The 16,074-nt window shown below is 40.4% G+C and overlaps 1 protein-coding gene across 2 annotated transcripts in view; it reads right to left on the reverse strand.

Moving 5' to 3' along the window:
* Positions 1-247: 247 nt before the first annotated feature.
* Positions 248-16,074, reverse strand: part of ift43 (intraflagellar transport 43 homolog (Chlamydomonas)) — a 40,385-nt gene continuing 24,558 nt past the window's right edge. The window contains exons 6-9 of one of the 2 annotated variants that reach the window (XM_026285244.1): positions 11,032-11,104; positions 10,069-10,144; positions 9,794-9,847; positions 248-1,438 (exon numbers count right to left, since the gene is read on the reverse strand). In XM_026285244.1, coding sequence (XP_026141029.1) covers positions 1,328-1,438; positions 9,794-9,847; positions 10,069-10,144; positions 11,032-11,104 — 314 coding nt within the window. In that variant the 3' untranslated portion in view covers positions 248-1,327. Of the gene's footprint in view, positions 1,439-9,784; positions 9,848-10,068; positions 10,145-11,031; positions 11,105-16,074 lie in introns of both variants that reach the window. The other variant, XM_026285243.1, reaches the window with a different exon arrangement.

Genomic DNA, 16,074 nt, shown 5'->3' on the forward strand with positions numbered 1-16,074 from the left:
CTGAAGTGGACTATCAAATAAAATGTTACCCTTTGATATATTATTATAGTATATTTAGAAAAATAATTACATTTTAATTAAAGTTTTAACAATGTTTTTGTGCTTTTGCCATTTATGTATTTTTTATTTAAACAGTCTTTCTATATTTAGGGTTAAATTTCTTTTTTTATTTTATTCTATTTCAGCTATATTTTAGTTATTGAAAACAATTGTATTAGTCTTATCAATAACGACACTGTGTAGAACATGCTATTTCTACTGTTTTTATTTTCAGTCTGCTGGTCAAATCCTCATTTAACCTTTTAACCATTTACAGTTTTTCTCCATGGATTTCACACGTCTCCAAACTCAAAACAGTTAACAGTGATCTGAAAACTTAATAATTTTCCTAAACAGACTGAACGTTTTCATTCATTTCATACAAATGACTGTAAAACACTGATCTGTAGTTTTCAGGAAACTTAGTTGGCAGTTCTTGCTGCACAAACAGATCTGAAGTTTTTTTTTTTTTTTCTCAAAGGTGATAACAGGTGTTTCATTTAGTTTAGATATACAGTACACTATATATGTAAAACAAAACTTCCTGTTGAAGTATTGCAATAAACATTTATTTTCATTAGAATATTTGTGCATCTACAGCTAAATGTGTAATGTGTTTTATAATAAATAGGGAACACATCTATAGATTTGATATTAATATTTCATTTTAATAATTGCATTATTAGGAAAAATTGCCGTGCTTCATTTTGCAGTAAAGCTGAACTGTTTGGTTAAGGCTGTGTTAAATGTTTTGAGAACAAGTCCATTGGAGACAAGTATCAAATCGATTGAGAAAAACGGTAAAAACAAATACATAGTATACAAAATACATACTGATTATCATAAAAAAATAATAATAATGAAACATTTCAGTTTGAACTAATGCTTATGAATGAATTCATGAGATGTAAAGGTTTCAAACACATATCTCTGATGTTGTGGCTTAAATCCACACGTTGTGATAGAGACGCAGGAATGAAGCTCATGAGCACAGGACGAGCTCAGATGGTCGATGCTGTGGTCAATAATGATAAGGCCGGCTTGCTCGGATGTGCAAAGTTAATTTTAACTTAATCAACTGGATTTCAGTTTGCTCGCTCATTAACCTTGGGTTTATGTTTTTTCCAGATACTACAAACGGTGACAAATGTCTCCAGATTGATCTAGTTAATAAAAGCAATGTTTCTGGGTTTGCAAGGTTAACCTTAATGAGAAATGCACACGTCAAGAAACACATTCAACATGAACAATATTTTCCCATCTGAACACATGACGTGTAAATCCATCCTCAGGCCACAGGAAGTGGAGACTGATCTTCTCGCTCTCCTTGATCCCATTCTGTCTGGAGTTCAGAGGAGACCTCGGTGAACAGATGATCCCAATCCCAGCCCGCGTCCTCCTGCACAGACACCACCAGACCACAAACACAGTGCATTTAATCCTAGAGTTCCTCTTCAGGAACTTGAGCTGCGTCGAGAACGTTTGGGGAACGCGTCCAGCGTGACATCTCTGAATAACATGTATAATCAGTCCTAAAGGAAGGGTGAGACGTCATAGGCGGGTGACGTCAGAGACCAGGAAGCATAAAAGCATGAGCGGCGAAGCCGGTAATCAGCTTTGTGCCTTCAGCAAGCACTCTGTGTGTGTGTCAGTCGCTATCTGTTTCTGAGTCTTATTTAGTGTCGTTTGTCCACTGATAAACTCCATTGTCAAAGCCTCAATCAAAGAGAAGTTTTGGGCGAGAGCAGGCAGCGCTCAGGCTGTGTGTTTTTCCCTACCAAAAAAAAAAAAAAAGGGTAGGGACACACGCAGCTCGTGTGTTGTCTGCTTGAGAGTGAAGTGCGCAGTCTCAGCTCTCGAGGGAGTTGACGGCTGTGAAGCGAGCCTTTGCTTCACTCTCAGAAGGCTCTCTTTGAGGAGAGAGCTTTCACTGGCGTTTCTCGCGGTGCCAGTTCGCTTTCGGATCTGCTGGAAGGAATGTAAGACGGGCAAGTCCCTATCTTCTTTCTTAGCCACCAGATCCAGCGCCCGCTATCGGTGGTCGGAAGCCCGCATTTGCGGTACTTTATCCCAGATGAGAGGGCGCGACGGCGCTGCCTGTCTTTCTCTGAGGAGATTGATGTGGAAAGGCGTCGATGAGCTTGCCAGTTACACAAGCACCAGTCACACAAGCACCATTTACACAAGCATATTATGCCTAATATTAACATAAGCAGCATTAATGAAGAGTGGAGCTCGCGCAGTCAGCTCTCGGGGGGCTGACTGTGCTTTTCTCGCTGTTAAGCGATCCGCTCTCGCCGGGCACGCTCTGAGGAGTATGTCCGTGCATGCGATCTTGCGGATTGCGGGAATCGCACATGATCTGGCGAATGGGTTGGAGACAACACATCCTATCTCCGCCCGTGTTCACTAGATCTAGAGCTCGTTCTCAAGGCTTGGAAACCAGTGCTGCGGTTTCTTCGCCCTCTGAGACAGCTGGCTGCTGCTGCTGCTGCATGCTCTCTCGCCGGGCACGCTCAGAGGAGTGTGTCCGTGTGTGTGATCTTGCGGTTGCGGTCGCGCTGTTGCTGAGACACAGCGGCGACCGCGATAGCGGGAATCGCACATGATCTGGAGACGGCTTGTCCTATCTCCACCCGTGTTCACTAGATCTAGAGCTCATTCTCGAGGCTTGGAAACCAGCGCTGCAGTTTCTTCGCCCTCTGAGACAGCTCGCTGCAGCATCCATCTTTCTCTGAGGAGATTAATGTTGTTTGTGTGACTGAGTAGCATAAAATAATATACAGTATTGTTCAAAATAATAGCAGTACAATGTGACTAACCAGAATAATCAAGGTTTTTCGTATATTTTTTTATTGCTACGTGGCAAACAAGTTACCAGTAGGTTCAGTAGATTCTCAGAAAACAAACAAGACCCAGCATTCATGATATGCACGCTCTTAAGGCTGTGCAATTGGGCAATTAGTTGAATTAGTTGAAAGGGGTGTGTTCAAAAAAATAGCAGTGTGGCATTCAATCACTGAGGTCATCAATTTTGTGAAGAAACAGGTGTGAATCAGGTGGCCCCTATTTAAGGATGAAGCCAACACTTGTTGAACATGCATTTGAAAGCTGAGGAAAATGGGTCGTTCAAGACATTGTTCAGAAGAACAGCATACTTTGATTAAAAAGTTGATTAGAGAGGGGAAAACCTATAAAGAGGTGCAAAAAATGATAGGCTGTTCAGCTAAAATGATCTCCAATGCCTTAAAATGGAGAGCAAAACCAGAGAGACGTGGAAGAAAACGGAAGACAACCATCAAAATGGATAGAAGAATAACCAGAATGGCAAAGGCTCAGCCAATGATCACCTCCAGGATGATCAAAGACAGTCTGGAGTTACCTGTAAGTACTGTGACAGTTAGAAGACGTCTGTGTGAAGCTAATCTATTTTCAAGAATCCCCCGCAAAGTCCCTCTGTTAAAAAAAAGGCATGTGCAGAAGAGGTTACAATTTGCCAAAGAACACATCAACTGGCCTAAAGAGAAATGGAGGAACATTTTGTGGACTGATGAGAGTAAAATTGTTCTTTTTGGGTCCAAGGGCCACAGGCAGTTTGTGAGACGACCCCCAAACTCTGAATTCAAGCCACAGTACACAGTGAAGACAGTGAAGCATGGAGGTGCAAGCATCATGATATGGGCATGTTTCTCCTACTATGGTGTTGGGCCTATTTATCGCATACCAGGGATCATGGATCAGTTTGCATATGTTAAAATACTTGAAGAGGTCATGTTGCCCTATGCTGAAGAGGACATGCCCTTGAAATGGTTGTTTCAACAAGACAATGACCCAAAACACACTAGTAAACGGGCAAAGTCTTGGTTCCAAACCAACAAAATTAATGTTATGGAGTGGCCAGCCCAATCTCCAGACCTTAATCCAATTGAGAACTTGTGGGGTGATATCAAAAATGCTGTTTCTGAAGCAAAACCAAGAAATGTGAATGAATTGTGGAATGTTGTTAAAGAATCATGGAGTGGAATAACAGCTGAGAGGTGCCACAAGTTGGTTGACTCCATGCCACACAGATGTCAAGCAGTTTTAAAAAACTGTGGTCATACAACTAAATATTAGTTTAGTGATTCACAGGATTGCTAAATCCCAGAAAAAAAAAAATGTTTGTACAAAATAGTTTTGAGTTTGTACAGTCAAAGGTAGACACTGCTATTTTTTTGAACACAACCCTTTCAACTAATTGCCCAATTGCACAGCCTTAAGAGCGGGCATATCATGAATGCTGGGTCTTGTTTGTTTTCTGACAATCTACTGAACCTACTGGTAACTTGTTTGCCACGTAGCAATAAAAAATATACTAAAAACCTTGATTATTCTGGTTAGTCACATTGTACTGCTATTATTTTGAACAATACTGTACATACACACACACACATATATATATACACACATATATATATATATATATATATATATATATATATATATATAAATAAAAGACATGAGCGCTGCCGAGGCAACGCGTGTATTACATGGTTTCATTTTTATGTGAGTTTTTTCTACACCAGACTGTGTTGACTAGTCTGGTTGCTGACTACATTTAATTCTAAGGAATAAAATGACATATTTATCTGGCTATGTGAAGTTAGATGAACAGGGGCTCTAGGGATGTGATTTCTTGTGTGAGAACACGTGTGTACCTCTCTTCCTCTGAGGAGGTTGAGGCGGTCAGGGGCTGCTGGGCGGAGCAGTCCCAACCATGTTCCAGCCCCACGTGCCGGGGGTGTCACTTTTGTACTCTGCAGACGCTAGAGTCGAAGGCTTCTAGTGGAAAGAAGTTCTACGGAACGTTGTTTTCGCTGGAGAGCCTTCATCATAACGTCCTGACGCCTAGGACATTTTGAGGGCCAGCTCCCTCTGGGGAAGTGGTATACACCGCATTACACGGTGCCCGTCTCTCCTCAGTGCCCTCAGGAGATCGTTCTGCCAACCCTGCCGGTGTTCCAGGGTGCAGTGATCTCCGGCGAGTGCTTCTCTCAGTTATTGCCCAGAAACGTAGCGGTGCTGAGAGGCTCGCTACCTCTACGGAGGTCTCTAGAGCAGCTAGTAAGGTCGTCCCCTGCCGGTCCACCACTTCAGGGCACCGAGCTAGTGGCTCTAGGCGCACCAGAGGCCAGTCTCGTGAGACTGGTTCCCTTAGGAGGTCACAGGGCACTGTGGGAGCTCCAGCCAAGTGTACTTCTTGGGGTCCTGCCCCGAGCAGGCTCTGGTCTAGTCTTCCTAGAAAGAAGAAAAGTGTGCTTTCTCCAGTTCAGAGAACCACTTATCTGGGCATGGTGTGGGTTTCGACCACGATGCAGACACGTATGTCACCTGCTCGGATCGAGTCGATCCTCACTGCAGTCGCGAGAGTGAGAGAAGGCTTGTCACTCACTGTCAAGCAGTCACGGAGATTGCTGGGTCTGATGGCAGCTGCGTCTAACGTGAATACTATTGGCTTGCTGTACATGAGACCCCTACAGTGGTGGCTCAAGACCAAGGGGTTCTCCCTGAGGGGAAACCCACTTCGCATGCTTAAGGTCACACGGCGCTGCCTACGTGCCGTGGATATGTGGAGGAAGCCTTGGTTTTTGTCCCAGGGATGCGCCCCTCACCGGCTGGGGTGCAGTCATAAGTGGCCACCCTGCCCACGGTCTGTGGAGTGGTCGCCATCTGACATGGCACATCAACTGCCTGGAGATGCTGGCCGTGCTTTGTGCACTTCGTTATTTTCTCCCAGACCTAAGAGGTCACGATGTGTTGGTGCGCACCAACAACACAGCGGTGGTCTCTTACATCAACCATCAAGGAGGTCTGCACTCACGCCGTTTATAAAACTAGCATACCAGATCCTTGTGTGGGCCCAGGACGAATTCCTATCGCTCAGAGCAGTTCACATTCCTGGGCATCTTAATATGGGAGCAGAAATCCTGTTGAGGCAGGGGCCAAGGCCCGGGGTATTGTGGCTTCACACTGAGGTGATGAAGCAGAGTTGGAGATGTTGGCCAGACTCATGGTGTGCTGAGGCTGAGGCCTCCGGCCAGAAGAAGCTTATGCTAAGCGGTGATCAGGATGCTGTCCTAAGCCTCGAGTCCTCTGATCTCCCCTCTCCTGGGGGTCAAGACTCACTTCCTTCTAAAGTTTGGCATTGGACGGGTTGTCCCAGATTTCTGTCAGGCTCCTCTCCTTCTCTTGCTTTAGCTGTGCTCTTCCACACTAGGCAGAGATTGGAAAGTCTGGCGGCCTGGGCATTCTCGTTCCCCAAACGTTCTCGACTCAGCTCGAGTTCCTGAAGAGGAACGTCTAAGGTTACGTATGTAACCCTGGTTCCTCGAAGGAAAGAGACGCTGCATCGCAGTGCCACACTTCCAGCATCTCTGGCTGGCGCTTGCTTCATCCTTTGAGGCTGATTACTGGCTTCCCCACTCATGCTTTTATGCTTCCTGGTCTCTGACGTCACCCGCCTATGACGTCTCGCCCTTCCTTTGGACTGATTATACATGTTATTCAGAGACGTTACGCTGGACGCGTTCTCCAAACGTTCTCCACGCAGCGTCTCGTTCCTTCGAGGAACCAGGGTTACATACGTAACCTAAGACGTTCACCTCAAAATCAAGCTGCTGTCCTCATTCACTTACACTCATGTCGAGGAACACAAAAGGAGGTTTTCTGAGAAATCTTTATGCATCTTATTTCCATAACATTGGATGTATAGGACAGTTCATAATTAGCATGTCTTTCAAGCTCCAAAATGACTGCAAAATGTAGGAATAAAGTAGATTTTATGAATTTTGTGCCATATTTCACTTCCTCACATTTAGAATGTAGTATGCAAATCATATGTAATTCTATAGTGTTTTTTAAAAAAATATCATTTCTGTCTTAAAGTCATTGTATATACAAGAGAGAGGGTTCTTCAGAATATCTTTGACATTAACACTGTGATTTCAATTAATTTAATTCAAAGCTATTAATTTGTCATCACTTTCAAAGTGAAATAGTGAAAAACACAATAACAGACACTATTATAGTTTTTAGAATTTTAAACGCGCAGTATGGAATTTTTGGTCACCAGGGGTCACTCAATCAAAATAATAACATAAGACGTACTTTGATGACATCGGGAAAGAGCGTAAGGCTCATGGGAGTTGTTGTTCATTGGAACACGTGCTCTGTCGCTCCCTATCATTCCTCACTCATTCTAACTTAGTATTTTGACAATCACGTCTTTTCGAAAGGAGAGACGGTTTCAACGGCAACAAAATAAACAAACGTTACTGCGCATGAGCGCTTTTGCGGATCTAACTTAACTTCCGGTAGACTTCCAAATAGCATCAATAACAACAGCCAAGTCCCTCTAGAGTAGATATTTTTTGATAACAAACAAAATGTTTGCTGCGTGGATCAGGCGGTCTTAATGAAAATGCAAATTCATTATTTGCCAACAGGAAATGTTTTAAAGCACAGACATAAAGCGCGAGAAATAGAGGTTTCCCCAGTAACAGCTGTAAATGAAGCAGAGCTGGTACGCTCATACGCTGCTTTATCAGGCATATAACATGCAAGTCTTCAGAAATACAGCGATATAAAAACACCCGTATAAATGTAAGGAATTATTATGAAACGTGCAGTAAGTAACGTTACTCATGTTTATTCAATGAAGCCTTTTTGAAAAAAGATCAGTTTTAAAATTGTGGCGAGTCTCCAAAAATAAATAAATGTATGGGAAACACACCCAGCAGCACAACCACCTGAGCCCAACTTCAGTCTACTCATCACCTTGCCTTTAACTGTGTTTGTAGAAGGCACCACAGCCAGACCGATATACATGACTGGCGCCCGATGAAACTGTCTATATGAATTATGTGACCCCTATCAAATCAATATTCCATCTAGCTAGTAGTAATATATGTTAAAAAACACGGCCGCCTTTCGTTAATAATTATAATTACGTTATACTATGATATCGAACAAGTTAGAGAACTGCATTTGAAGCTACTTTATTCAGCTAGATATAGAACAAATGTAGATTTACAAGAGAGCTAGTCCATCTGCGTTTTACACAAGACATCATATCGTTTCACAAAATATACGGATAGATACAGTTAGCTGAATGGATGCATACCTGTTTATCAGAATGCAAGCGAGTTCGGCATCTCTCTGTAGTTTCAGCTTGTCACGAAGCTTGGAAATGTAACTCCAATATTTACCCGTGTCTTGTAGGTTCTCTTGTCCCAAAACCATCTCGGGTCATTTATTTCACCCATGCGTTTGCGCTTCACAGAACGTGCAGGCAAAGCATAATCATGATCCATAACTAAGTTATTGATTGAGGTTTAAATACGAATATAAGTATAAAATATAATAGTCTCAATCAAGGCTACTACTTTTACTTCTTCGTCTCGTCTTTGTTTCTGTTCACCTTTGTATTTGGCGGGTCCGCAGGAAGTTAGATAAACTAGAGGGGTCAAAGTTTATATGACGCCATAGACGGGCGACAAAACGGAAATAAAGAAACGTGCCGTGTCTTCTAATTAAACTATAATTTTCTCCGGATTTGAAAGTTCGTGGAAACTGTCAGGATTATGTAAGTACACAACTAAAAAATATATATAACATAGATATAGTGATTTCTGCTATTTTTAAAGCAAAAAAATTACATATTGTGCCTTTAATTACAGCTTTTATTTTTTACTATTTGTTTATAAACGCTATTTTAATTGTAGTAAAATTTTTAGTATTTTTGTAATGTGCTTTTGTCATTCATATTATTTACGATTATCAAAAAAATCTATTTTTTTCAGTAACAGTAATTTAAGTTTTTTATCTAATATTTATATTTTGTTCTATTTCGACTTCATGGAATATGGCTTTTAATAGTTGCATTTTTAGTTTAAGTTAAATGTTTTACAGTATGTGGTCAAACTTGCTGTCTTCACTGCTTTTATTTTGAGCCTACTGGTTAAAAAGAAGATTTCTCTTTTAACCATTTAATATCCATTTAAAACAAATACATAAGATACAAATACTAAATATCATCAAAATGCTGAAAAATATTTGATGAAAAAATATTATAAACTTTAGCTCTAGATGATATTTAAAACACCATACAGACAGATATTACCTATTCATTATTTAATCTGGATATAGATCATTTCACAAGAAATTTACTTTTTTATTATTATTATTAAACATGTTTACATGAATCAAATGCACTTTTATGGTGCTTTTTTATTATTTTGATGTTTTTGGTTCTTTTCATCAGGGGTCAACCGATATTGTTTTTTTTAAACCGTAAACAAGAGAGAGTGTGAGTACTGTGAGCTCAGTTGCCGCTGCTCTCAGCGCCCTCAAAATAAAAGTCCCGCCTTGAACACATCGCCGAGCAGAAAAACTTATCGGCTGAAAAATGCCAAATATCGGCTGTTATATCGGTCGACCACTACTTGTCATAATGGACTGTCATTCTATATAGAAGAGTGAAGATTCTTCAAAATATCTTCTTTTGTGCTCCACAGAATAAAAGTCATATGAGTTAGGAACGACGTGAAGGTGAGCAAATGAAGACAGACCGCTCATTTGTGGGTGAACTGTCCTGTAACACACTGTGGAACAGTATGAGATGAAGAATGCTGCTGGTGACTTCATAAATCTGTTGGTCTGGCCTAGAAAGAGCCGGATAGACGCGATATTTACTAGCAGAGCTCACCTCTCTCACCTCCTGCTCCGGGGCTAAAACCTTCGTGAGCAGCTTCAGGTCAATCTCTCCATCCTGAGAAACATTCAGTACAGACAAAACATTAGCCAAGCCATCACTGACAATACTGAAGCATTGCAATATGATGCCAGGTCAGTCAAAAAAACTAAAGAGATGCTGTAGGACGTGAAGGATGAACTAGGCAGTAACTTCACGCTCCTTACAACATCCTTGATTTACACAAAGCAGCAGTTTGTTGTTGAGGCATGATGGGTAATGATAGGTGAGTGTCTCACCAGAGTCTGGAAAGCCGAGTACTTCATGAGGTCATTATCCAGGTCTCTGTAGGTCATAACTCTGTTCACCTGGATACTGCAGACAAGAGAGATCCATAAACACGTGTCTGTTTTTAGCATCGCAAAGGTATCTAAAGACTATTTTATACTGGATGAACTGGATAAAATTCAGCTCCATCAATGAATTCAAACTTTGACAACATATTATGACAAACCACAGACATGAACACTGATTGTTAAACCCATTATTCATGAGACAACCGTTTGCACGACATATCCACGTGTTTTTGGCAGATGTGTGTGCACAGACTTGTGTTGGGACATTAAATAAACAAGTTTAGTGCAAATATAAAGTGATAACTATTGAAGAGCAGCTGTTTTATTAGTGTTGTATGTGGGTAGACTTTTTGTGAAAAAATATTCTCTGTAAAGCTGCTCTGGAGTGATATTTATTGTGAAAAGCACTACACATGTAAATCTGAATTTAACTGAAAATGTTTCTCTTCTGTTAACTTAATACAAATAATTGTAGTCATTTGTTTTGGCTTCAGTACAGTGACAAACTAACACCAATTATTTTATTTGGGAAATTATAACTTTAAGATTGGTTACTACTTATGTTTACAAAGAGAATAAATGGGTCTGTATACATGAAAATGAAATTTATTTACTGAAGGAGTCCAAACAAGGAGATCTTCATATTTGAGGGTCACTGGCACCAACAACTATCCATTTACCTATGCGTTTAAAAATTATGTAAATAATATAATATAATATAATACAATACAGCAAGAAGGTTAATGGAAAGAAAGTCTCTTTATTAAGTACCATAGTGTCTTTTAAGCCAGAAGCACATAGACAGTTTAATTAACTTAACTAAGATTCTCAGCAAGATCCAGCAGATCTTCAAGCATATGAGAGTTTGTTTTCTTGATGATGATTATTGTTTTGACTGAAGGATACCTGGGTGGAGCAGCGATCTGCATGCTGAGGTCTTCCTCTTGAACCTCCTCCAGGTCTGGAATCACTGGGATGTCTAGAAAATGCAGGTGAAATGTGTTAATCTTGTTAATAGATCAGTGGAAAATACAAAACATTTCGCATAACTACCTATAATATTATGGCCAAGAGAGAAACATTCTTACAGTGGCTGATTCAGAATAAGTGCCAGATTGTCCTAGCAAAGTCGGAATATTTTTTTTTTAGAAATAGCCTTTACACACAAAACTGTTGTCCATAAAATGTGTTGCACAAATTCGAACATCTGGGTTGTGCTGTTCTGTTGTAAATAAATCTTAACCAATGATTCCTCATTCTATCTAGTTTCAGAAGCCCAAATAAAGTGCTTTTGCTTTGGCACAGAAACACAGAGCATCTCCCTGACATGCTGCATCCACACTACTGCGCTTCCTGAAACCACACCGGGCTCTACTTCAATCTAAACACACAGTGTAAAGCGCACAGTGCAGGTGCACTCAGGGCGTGTCCAAATCCACTTTTGCTATTTTAACGACAGAAAAACGGTTTGCGTGCCCGGGAGCATAGTCTAAATGGGTTGTCCCTATTCTCTTAATGAGTAATGGGTGTTTTTGGGGCATAACATGCAATAAACCAATCAGAGTCTCATCTTCCATTCCCTTTAAAAGCCAGTTGTGCTCGTGCCATGATAGATTGGCTATTTACACACCTGAATTTGGCAAGCGCAAAGACAGAACACGTCTCCGAGATGAAATTCTTATACTCTGCAATACTTTAATTTTTTTATATTTGCCATGTTTGTGTGCTGCTGTGCGTCCCTGTGTTTAATAAGCAGCATGTACGTGCGTTGTGGACCCGTCTATACTAACACGATCTTTAAATAACAAAGAAAAAAACATTGTGCCACACTTTAGATAAGGTTTGAGTTGGTCTATGGCGCAGTCTATTTTCAACTCTTTAAAATAGCAATGCACCAGGCAATGTGCCTGAACACACCTCTGTTTTAGACCAGCACGCCCATGGGCACACAAATGAGCACACATTAATTTGCTAATTACACGACGTGGCACTGGACGGGAAAATGAGTATTATAGGGCCCACCTTCTTTATTTGCGTGAACATTTGGGCGGCATTACGCAAATATTTCCACATCGTGACACAGTCTTGTGAGTGCCTGTTTGAATGAGGTGTTTTAGCCTGTTCTGGATCAGCCTTCTCTTTTAGATAGAATAAGTCCTTTTGTGGGAGACTTTTGAGTTTTGTAACTCTCCGCAGAACTTATACACGCACAAATAGCTTCTAATAACTAAATAAATAAATAGCTAAATAACACACTAAAGAAAAGGAATCATATGCATCATATGACTCTCTTAAAAGTAATCCATCTTTGTAATTCCAAATAATGCAAGTGGATAGGATCCTCAAAGTTAATGCTTCAAAAACCATGCGAATGAAAATTACAGTAATCCATAAGATCCCAGCCAATGAAGAAATGTCTTAAGCAAAACAAAAAAAAAGTTTTTTAAATACAACTAAAATCTGTTGCCATGAACTCAGAATCCACTGTTTTAAATATTATTATTTTACTTATACACACCTATAGTTTTGCTTTTAAAGACATTAATTTATCATCTCTGGGGTCACATGAATTACCACCATGTTCACTTTTTTTGCATGGTTTTCGAAGCATCATCTTTGAGGGTCCCATCCATTTTCATTATATTGACTTCCATAGATGGATTATTTGTCTTAAAGGGGTCATATGATGCAATAAAAAAAATTCATTTCTCTTTGGAGTGTTACAAGCTCTTGGTGCATGAAGAAGATCTGTAAAGTTGCAAAGACTAAAGTCTCATATCTAAAGAGATTTTTTTGAATAAAATGTAAGTCAACCACACCCTCCTAAAACAGCTCGTTTAGACACACCCCCACATGTCTATGTCACTATGTGGGAAGATATTTTCACACAAATAAACAAGGCCTAACTTTTATTTCTCGCTGTTGCCATGCCATCTTGTAAAGACACTGTGTGTTTCATTGTGAAAGTGAAACTACTAGCTCTTCCAAAAGAGGACACAGCTAGAAATCAGTGGTCAAGTTGTATTTACCCAACCCAAATATTCAGAAGGAAATACAGTGCGTTTATGGAGGATGAGGACTGTTTGCTGAACCAGTATCCTACAATGCCTCTGTGTACAAAGGCTGTTTCTATAACCTTTGCAAGGACAGTCTGGTGCTTCTGAATCACAGTCTGTAAGTACATTTTCATATTAAAAAGAATTTGCCACTGATGATTCAAACATGAGTTTTGAGCAGTGTAGAGCTTGCTGTTTGACGTTTCTCCCATCACAAATGCAGACATGGTTTTATGTTTACGCAGCACGATATGCAACACAACACATAAAAACACAGTATAAGTCATTATATTCATTAGTTATCTCCCCACTGGATACAACAAATGTCTTGTTTGTAATGGGTTTTATTGGTTTTGTCTCTGCGCTCCGGGACACACATCACAGTATGGTGAGGGGCATAACATTTCCGTCACATGCTTGAGGTATTCAGCCAATCACAAAGCAATAGATAGCTGGCCAATCAGAGCATGCCTCACTTTTCAGGTGAGCTTTGTAAAAATGTATGTTTCAGAAAGGCGGGGCATAGAGGAGCAGCAATAATGTACAGTAAGTTGAAAATAGTTTTTTTTTTGTTTTACTTTAAACCACATAAACACATTGCATTACACCAAATACACAAAAAAATGTTATTTTAAGCAACATCATATGACCCCTTAAACATCTCCATATTTGTTCATAGAAAGGAATAGTCACACATTATTTCAAACATCTGAGACGACATTAGAATGAGTGCATTTTCATTTTAAGGTGGAGTATCCCTTTAAATGATTCACAATGGTTCTGCATGGAGACGGAAAAAAAAAGTAGTAAATAAAACAGAGTACTGAAGTACATTTTGTGAAGTACACAAATTAAAAATGTTCTACTTCAAAATCTTTTTTTAGTTTCACGTTACTTGGAGTTTCTATGTAATTCTTTGAGAAAATAACTAACAATTTACGAGTGAAAACTGTTTTCACATCACATTTTTCATGCACAGCACATTAATGTTAAGCTTCAAGTGTCAATCATTCATTTGTAACAGTTAGTTTACAAATATTGGCCGGTTATAATTGACTTACATGTTTATTACAGTCAGGTTTATTTAATCGTCAAAGCCATTTTTGTTGATCTTGGAGTCTGATTATGGATTTAAACCGACCATGTGAGCAGCATAAAGTTTTTCTCGAGATGCACTCGGCAATATGCTGCAGCTACTGCTGTGTGTTACTGCGAGTTGCAGCATTTCCCACAATCCCCGCAATCATCACAGATGCTGTCTGTCTCCTCGGCGCGGCTCTGTTTATATTGTGTGTGAACTGCCGTTTGATTTCCTCTCTCTCTGTGTTTCTCTCACTCTCACTCTGACATCCTCTTCCTCGCTGCCCCCTGTCACGGCGACCAGGCGGCCATGAATATTCAGTGATCAAGACAGTATCTCTTCCCGCTGTGAGGCGGCGCTCCGGCCAGGGGCTCCCCAGAAAGACCCCCCCCCACCCGACACACACTCGTGCTTGTCCCTGCGCCGAGCATTTGGGCCCTGTCAGCAGCACCCACCCTCAGGACCCTTCAGGCCAGAGCGGCGACCTCAGTGTCCATTTGGGGCCGGGCCGGGCTCCAGGAGCGAAGGCCTGCCTGTGAGCCCATCTGTGTGGGGTCGAAAGTCACTGTGCGCCCTGGCAGGAGCTGCGGTGCCAAGAGCTGCATGCCTGCTGCCTAGAACAGTGGGAACCCGCTTTAATTGGCAAAACTCGACAGGACAGAGTGTGGCAGCGCTCCCAAAGTAGGACAAACTTTCACAGCCCTTCTCCTCTTTTTGGACAGACTTCTGGAGTGCGTTCAGGTGTGCCACGAGAGCGCACGTTTACAAAATCACTGTCAAACACTGTCTGACAGTGCTAAGAAAGTAAAAGAAAAGCTTTGTTAATAAAACCAGAGGCTGATACATAAAACATAAACAAAACTTTTGTCACATTGACCACTCAAAGCTGTTCAAAACTGACATGACTGGAACAATATCCATAAAAAAAAACTTACATTCACTTTACATTCTGTACGGGAAGCACTCTTTTAAAAATAATAACTTTGTGATTTTAAAAAAAATACCAAGTCATTAAGTAAAGGAAGAGTTCACTTTTAATTGTATGGAAAAGAGCAACTCAGACATTCTGCTAAATATTTCTGTAATATATACTGTATATTAGTTTTTATATCTCCAATTACATGTACTTAGTAAAATGAGATTGAGATGATCCGCAGATATAACACAGTGATTGAGAGCTGAAGAAATAAAGGCTCTTTAGAAGATGTGAGATGTTCTGGAGGCTTGTGAAGATCATTCCTCCGCTGAGGAACAGTGAAAGTAAAGATTCTGGAAACAAATGCTCCTCAAAATATCCTGAGAATCAGATTTGAGACTCTAAAACATGATTGATGGAGAATCAAGTAAAGCTGAGCTGCTTCAGTCCAGTAAGAGTTCATTTGGAGATATTACTGACGTTATTCTGACCTCTTGTTACAAGTATGGAAGAACCATCACTTCTACCACAAAAGACTGCTTTTTAAGTTATCTTCCTGATGTATCCAAATTCCTTAGCATATCCAAAACCTCAAAACAAATTAATGATGTAATATAAACTATGGACTCTCTCTTTTCTAGCACTTTAAATACAGTTGCTCCTCTACGCTTAAGGAAGGTTAAGGAAAACAGTTTGACATCATGATTTAATGAGCATACTCACACCCTAAAGAGAGCAGCCCGAAAAATGGCGCGCAGCTGGAGGAAAACAAAACTAGAGGTATTTCGTATTGCTTGGCGGGAAAGTAACCTATCCTACAGAAAAGCATTAAAAACTGCTAGATCTGATTACTTTTCTTCTTTTTTTAAAAGAAAAAAAACATAACCCCAGGTATT

The sequence above is a fragment of the Carassius auratus genome, chromosome 17 (assembly GCF_003368295.1).
Source record: "Carassius auratus strain Wakin chromosome 17, ASM336829v1, whole genome shotgun sequence".
NCBI classification, from domain to species: Eukaryota; Metazoa; Chordata; class Actinopteri; order Cypriniformes; family Cyprinidae; genus Carassius; species Carassius auratus.